General features: G+C 55.0%; 2 protein-coding genes across 3 annotated transcripts in view; one reads left to right on the top strand and one right to left on the bottom strand.

Annotated features, from left to right (window-relative positions):
• Nucleotides 1-1,658: 1,658 nt before the first annotated feature.
• CALHM2 (calcium homeostasis modulator family member 2) lies at nucleotides 1,659-4,634 on the top strand (the record flags this gene model as incomplete). The annotated part of the gene is made up of 2 exons (XM_079722398.1): nucleotides 1,659-2,213; nucleotides 3,552-4,634. 2 exons carry the CDS (start codon nucleotides 1,659-1,661, stop codon nucleotides 3,966-3,968), a joined length of 972 nt encoding a protein of 323 aa, XP_079578524.1. The 3' UTR covers nucleotides 3,969-4,634.
• A 1,237-nt stretch (nucleotides 4,635-5,871) lies between these two features.
• The window catches only part of PDCD11 (programmed cell death 11), a gene marked incomplete at its 5' end in the record, with an annotated part of 40,747 nt that continues 39,867 nt past the window's right edge, over nucleotides 5,872-6,751 (bottom strand). For both annotated transcript variants that reach the window (XM_079728585.1, XM_079728586.1), the window contains one exon: nucleotides 5,872-6,211. In XM_079728585.1, the coding sequence (XP_079584711.1) occupies nucleotides 6,040-6,211 (172 nt within the window). In that variant the 3' untranslated portion in view covers nucleotides 5,872-6,039. The remainder of the gene's footprint in view (nucleotides 6,212-6,751) is intronic.

Genomic DNA, 6,751 nt, shown 5'->3' with positions numbered 1-6,751 from the left:
GAAGGAAATGTGGGCAGGTCTCCCCACCTTTGTTTGCTCCGTCCCTCCACTCCCCAGCTGCCTCTGGCCTGAGGACTTTTGTTTTTCATTCCCGGGATGGAGAGTAGAACATGGGGCCACACCCTGGCCTGTGTGGGTGGAGCCTGGGAAGGGAGTTGGGGCAGAACATGGCTGGAGCCCGAGGCCATGGCCACTTCCTGGCAGGCTGCCAGCACATCTGCTGCCCAGACCAAGGCAAAGCAGGCTCGAGAGAGGGTGGTGGGTATGGCCAAGCCTTAGCCTTCATCAAGGCTTCCTGTTGCTGGCCGGCTGGGCGGTCCCCAGGCCTAGGGACCTCGGTGGAACAGAGCTGCTGGATAAGGAAAGGGTAACAGGTGGGGAAGGGGAGGTTTGCCAGGGCTCTTGCGGATGGGCACAGAGCAATGTCAGTAGGAAATCAGGAAAATAGAGGGCTCACTTAGCTTGACCCACCCTTGTCCACTTCCCAGGCCTCCTTAGGTCATGCTCAGAAGTCCTGTCCAGGCACCTCCATATCTGAATAGCTTTGAGCAGAGTACTTTATCCTCTTAAGGCCTTAGTCTCCTGATCTTTGCCAGAAGGACAGTCATCCCCCATCTGCCTCACCTCTGGGAGGCACCCTCAGGACTGGACAGGGTGAGATGGAGGGTTTCATATATAGGGCAACTATCAGGCACTGTTTATTCCCTTTCATTTTCCTCCAGCATTCCTAAGAGGAGAGCAAGGACCAGATGATTTATCCTCTTTTCACAGATGAGGACACTGAGGTCCAGAGAAAGGTCATGAAGTATGTTGAGAGCCAGGATCTCCTAAACCAGTCCAGAGCCTGAGGTCTCCAAAATGAAAAGGTTCTTATGAACTCCAGGGATGCTGCACCAGGCTCACCACTGACGGGAGGCCCCTTCCTCCGCCCCCCCACCCCCCCATATCACAGGGTCAAGTCCAAGTCCCTTATCCACCAGGACACCTACTCTGGCTTTTATACCCATGGGCTAGACGCCTTGGGGACACACCCTCCAAATAGTCCTAGGTCCCCCAGCACATTAGCAGTACCTGGAATCCCAAAGGGAAAGCCAGTCAACAGCCCACAGTCCCCAATGCCACAGGGCCAGTCCTAGTCCCCATATCAAGGGAAGCTTGTGGTGATGACAAGAACCTAAGTGTCTGAGGCAGATAGAGCTGAGCTTGAATCTCAGCTCTGCCATTCATATGTGAGCCTGATAAGCACTCACCCCAAGGAAGCCTCCACCTTCCCTACGCGCACTGGGATATCAGAGCTCAGTGCAGGATCTTGACGATGGGCAATGAGGGATGTAAAGCGCCCGATATAGTAAGAGCTCAGTGAACAGTGCCTATTCTCACTCCACCCAGGCCCTGGGGCTCCCCGAGTCTCCTTCCTTTCTCACCAGCCTGACTTGACAAGATCCCCTCGATCCCTGTTTTTAGAGGCAAATACTGATCAGTCATCTACAGTCCCACAGGAAGCACCAGGCCAGCCACTGCAAGGGATCAAATGGCAAGACTGTGCCCTGCCTTCAGGGGCCCGTAGCCTGTGCACTTTCCTAGTCCCACCAGGAGCCACCATCCCAGTCTCCTCCTGCCTCCACCCTTGCCATCGGTCCCCCAGCTGACCCGTCCCCATGGCAGCCCTGATCGCAGAGAACTTCCGCTTCCTATCACTCTTCTTCAAGAGCAAGGATGTGATGATTTTCAACGGGCTGGTGGCACTGGGCACGGTGGGCAGCCAGGAGCTGTTCAGTGTGGTGGCGTTCCACTGCCCTTGCTCACCAGCGCGGAACTACCTGTACGGGCTGACAGCCATCGGTGTGCCCGCCCTGGTGCTCTTCCTCATCGGCGTCATCCTCAACAACCACACCTGGAACCTGGTTGCCGAGTGCCAGTACCGGAGGACCAAGAACTGCTCAGCGGCCCCCAACTTCCTCCTTCTAAGCTCCACTGTGGGCCGCGCAGCCGTGGCCCCCATCACCTGGTCTGTCATCTCTCTGCTGCGCGGTGAGGCCTATGTCTGTGCTCTCAGCGAATTCGTGGACCCCTCTTCGCTCACAGCTGGGGAAGACAGTTTCCCACTGGCCCAGGCCACAGAAATCCTGGCCCGGTTCCCATGTGGGGAGGGCCCTGCCCACCTGTCGGGTTTCCAGGAAGAGGTCAGCCGCAGGCTCAAGTACGAGTCCCAGGTGAGCCTGTGCCAAAGGAAGCTCCTCTTCCTTCTCTCCTACGCGGTGGCTGGTGGGGAGGTGCTGGGATGACCCATATTAACGCTGGAGTCAGTCCTCAGGGGCTGAGCTCTCCAGGAAGTCACTAGATTATCAGCGTCGGGCATCAGAGTTGGGTAACTATGGGTCAGCGCTTGGTGGGGCAAGGGTGAATGCCATCCCCAATAAGAGAGTTTTAAACATTAAAGGAATGTTCTTCTTGCTCAGACCAAGCCTTGATCCCAGTCACAGAGTAAGCCCTTTGCTCCAGCCAGATTGAGCACGAACCCCTGCCATCTTATGAAATATTTGCTGTCGACCGTGAGCTGACAGTGGAGTGTGGCTGGCTCAAGGGATGAGCATGCTCCTATACCAGGAAAGGCCCCTGTCCAGCACTGAGTCAGCCTCAGGCATTGCTGACAGGAGGCGAACCCCTTGAGACAGGAAAGGGTGTCCAGTCGGGAGGCAGCAGCTGCTGCCCTGATCCTAGCCTCAGCCTTGGCTTAGTTCTGAAGGAGCGGAGTTGTCAGGGAGAGAGGACAAGGGCAGAGACCTGGGCAGAAGCAGAAAAACAGCTGAAGTATTCACTTAAGAGAAGCAGGGCATGAGGGAGAGCTAGGAAAGAGCAAAGATTTTCTAAGGGGCTCCTCTTGGGTACAGAAGAAACACAAGTAGAAGCAGGGCTGGAGACAGCACCAAAGGAGATGGAAGGTGGTAGACAGAGAGAAATAAAATGTATTTGATGATGCTCAAATGCCCACAGCTCTCTGTACAGGCTTAAATGGGGAAACAAAGATGACCTTGACTGTCCTAGCCCTCAACAGGCTCACAGCCAAACGAGATAAGCACATGGGTAATTTCAAAACAAGGCAGAGAATGATGATATAAGAGGAACCAGGCCATGAGGACTCAGGGAAGGCAAAATTGCTCCCAGAAGGGATTTTTGAAGGCTTCCTGGAAGTGGTATCTGGGCTGAGCCTGGTAGATTGAGCTGGATTTTGGTGGGCTCAGATGATGTGGAGGGGGCCCTTGGGGCTGCAGGAATGGCAGCTGAAATTGCAGGAGGCTAAGTCTAAGTACAGAGATGGCGGAGCTCAAGGGAGTGAGGGCAAAGAGGAGGAATTACAGTCAGAAGGGCCTGCCGCCCTTAGAGGAACAGAATCTGCGGCCAGGGAAGTGACAGAACCAGCTCTCAGGGGGTTGTGACATCAGGTTCAGCCCAGCCCACACGCCCTGACCAGCTCCCGCTACTTCTTACGGGGGCGTTGGCGGTCCAGGCAGCTCCTTGCCTGCCCTCAACCCCACCCTTTCTCTGGCCAGCTCTTCGGGTGGCTGCTCATCGGTGTGGTGGCCATCCTGGTGTTCCTGACCAAGTGCCTCAAGCACTACTGCTCACCACTCAGCTACCGCCAGGAGGCCTACTGGGCGCAGTACCGGGCCAACGAGGACCAGCTCTTCCAGCGCACGGCCGAGGTGCACTCGCGGGTGCTGGCTGCCAACAACGTGCGCCGCTTCTTCGGCTTCGTGGCACTCAACGAGGATGACGAGCAGCTGGTTGCCAAGTTCCCGGTGGAAGGCACACAGCCACGGCCACAGTGGAACGCCATCACCGGTGTCTATTTGTACCGCGAGAACCAGGGCCTTCCACTCTACAGCCGCCTGCACAAGTGGGCCCAGGGTCTGGTGGGCAACGGCGCGGCCCAAGACAACACAGAGATGGTCCTGCTCGCCTCCTAAGAGTCCTGTTCCCACACTCTTTGCCAATGACACTACTTGGTCCCAAACAGAACCCCATGGCCTGTTTACATCAGCACCAGAGGGGAATTGTTTTTTGTGGGGGGCGCTTGTGGGATCTTAGTTCCCCAACCAGGGACTGAACCTGCACCCTCAGCAGTGAAAGCGCGGAGTCCCAACTACCTGACTGCTAGGGAATTCCCCAGAGGGGAATTTTTTTTTTTTTTTTTTAACCATAGCTTTTGGGGAAAACAGGCTAGGAAGAAGGAACACAAAGTAAAACTGGGGAACAGATGTGAGAGCCAGTAGACAACGCGGTCAGCTCTGGCAGGAAGGCTCTCTCTCATACCCGAAGAAATTCCCTCTCCTGTTGCCACCAGCCACATGGTCAACAGCTTTGGAGAAAAGACCCTTTCCTGGAACTGGTCCTTAATTAACTATGATGTGGATGACCTTCGACTGGTAGGACCCAGTCCCACCGGTCTGCGAAGCCCCGGACAGCAGAGCCAGGTGACGGTGAAACTCACCAGCAGGCTCCTGTGTGGAACGTTGTGTGTAACTGCATATGGACACCTGGCCCGGTGCTGCTCACCTGGGAAGCAGCCCCCAATGTACGCCTCTAGCTTTATTTTCTATAAATTTTTGATATAAAGTTCAGTCCCCAATGTATGCCTCTAGCTTTATTTTCTATAAATTTTTGATATATAAAGTTTTTCTTAGTATAAAGGACTAGCTTGGTGTCTGCACGATTGGATGGGCCATGCCACAGCAGGCTGGAGGTCATGGGGATGGGCCCAAATCCCATTCCTGGGGAGGGAAGAGGACAGAGACTCTGGGCAAGACTGAAATGGATGGAAGGGAAGGCTGGGGCACAGGGAGAGCCAGGTGTTCCCCCACACAGGAAGGCCCTGGGATTGATGACGCCTTAACTGGGTTCAGTTTTCTGATTTGATCTGGGAAACAGATGGAACCCGGCCTTCCTCAGAGGGAAGCTCGGCTAAAATTTCATGAGTCAGCAGGTCCCGCCCTTGCACTCAGTAGGGCAGTCTAGCTCTCGTAACCTAGAGCTAGTGACCAAGAACCAGGCCAAGCCCTGCTCTGCCTCCCTCCCATGCCCGCCCCTGCCTGAGCCCCTCCACCACCTCTAAAATCTCTGATGCTCTCTCCCTTGTCCCTGTCCTGCTTCCTGGCATATGACTCAGTCACTTCCCACGGAAAAGCTCTCCAGCTCTCAGGACATTTAAAGCTCTGCCCAAGAAAACTTTAATTCCCTTAAGACCAAGCCGAAAATGAACTGGCTTCAACAACTAGCTGGGTGTGTGCTGGCCTCGAGGAACTCTAGAACATACAGGATTATTACTTATCAAGGAGGAGGAGAGACAGTCTTTCTGGGAACTTTACAGGGAGGTGGGGGTAGAGCGGGCCCGTCATGTCCCCTTCTCTCTCAGGAATCAAGGAACAACCAGCAAAGTCAGTCGAGGCCCTCCGCCCAGCAAGCTCTCCTCAGGGGAGCTACAGGGAGCCAGAGAAACTGTGCAGCTCTCCCAAAGCCACACAGCACTTGGATCTACATCCCAGCCTCACAGCCTCCACAAAGGGGCACGAGGTACTAGCTGAGCTGAGGCTGAGGGAATGCTCAGAGACTCTGCGATCTAGGAAAGCGACCCGCTTCCCGGACCCTGCTGACCCCCACTAGCTGGACCAAGAGCCTGCCAGGGCCAAAGTGGGATCCTGACCACAGAGTCCCTGGGAGTCGGCCCTCCATTCCTGCTCCCCGGGGACCTCCCATGAAGGAGAGACTCTCAGCTTTTCTGGGAGCCCAGGAGCCTACTGCCTGCAACCACTGATCAGCCCCAGAAAAGGAAAAAGATGAAATAAATTGGTTCCTAAAACAAGCAAAAAGGAATTATGAGAAATCTTAAATCCTTTTTTATCTTGACAGGATTACCCTATGCTGCAGAAAAAGCAACACTTAAACAGAGTCCTCAGGCAACACAGTTTCTCAACTGCCCAGGCGCCTGAGGGTCGGCCTGGCTGGCCCACTGCCACCAGTGTCCTTGGAGCCAGCTGGCCACTAGTCCTCCCACATGGAGCTCTTAGCCTCCACGTATTCCAGGGCCTTCGCCTTTACCGCCTGCACGTCCTTCTCGGTGCCGTGTTGCTTCTCGTAGTCCAGGTAGCGCTTGAAGAAGAACTTCATTCGCTTGGGGGCCAGGCTCAGGTGAATGACCCGCTCGAAGATGTCCCTGGGAGGGAGAGCAGCCAGTGTCTGCCTCTTGGTCCCCGGCCACACGATTCCTAGCTAGCCTTCACCCACCTGCTCTAAGGCTCTGGAGCTAGGCCCTCTGTTATCCAGCACTCCCACTTCTACCTTTATTTTTATTCCCTTTATAAACTCCCATCATGTCTGTGGAGAGGGAGAACACCACCCTCACTTTCCAGAGGAACAGAGATGTTAAAGGACTTACTGGCCTGAAGTCACACAGTGAATCAGGACAAAGCTAATGGGATGGGGACAGGCAATGAGGTGTGGCTCTGTGAGGAAAGCTCTGCTTAAAACTCACTGATGGGCTTGGGTGAGGCATCAGTTCTTTCTGGACCGAAGTCCACCACCGGTCTCTAATCCTCCCTGCCTTGGGGGGATGCTGGCGGTGATCAGTGAGATCATGCCTGTGAACACTCTCTACCAAGAGAGCCAGGCTCAGCATTAATTATGAGGAAAACCCAAGTCTCCTGATTCCCAGGCCTGGGGCTAGCCTACCTCCCACCCAAGGTTCCAGCCAGAC

Source organism: Hyperoodon ampullatus (genome assembly GCF_949752795.1).
Source record: "Hyperoodon ampullatus genome assembly, chromosome: 1".
Classification (NCBI taxonomy): domain Eukaryota; kingdom Metazoa; phylum Chordata; class Mammalia; order Artiodactyla; family Ziphiidae; genus Hyperoodon; species Hyperoodon ampullatus.
This window is presented reverse-complemented; position numbering and strand designations above follow the sequence as displayed.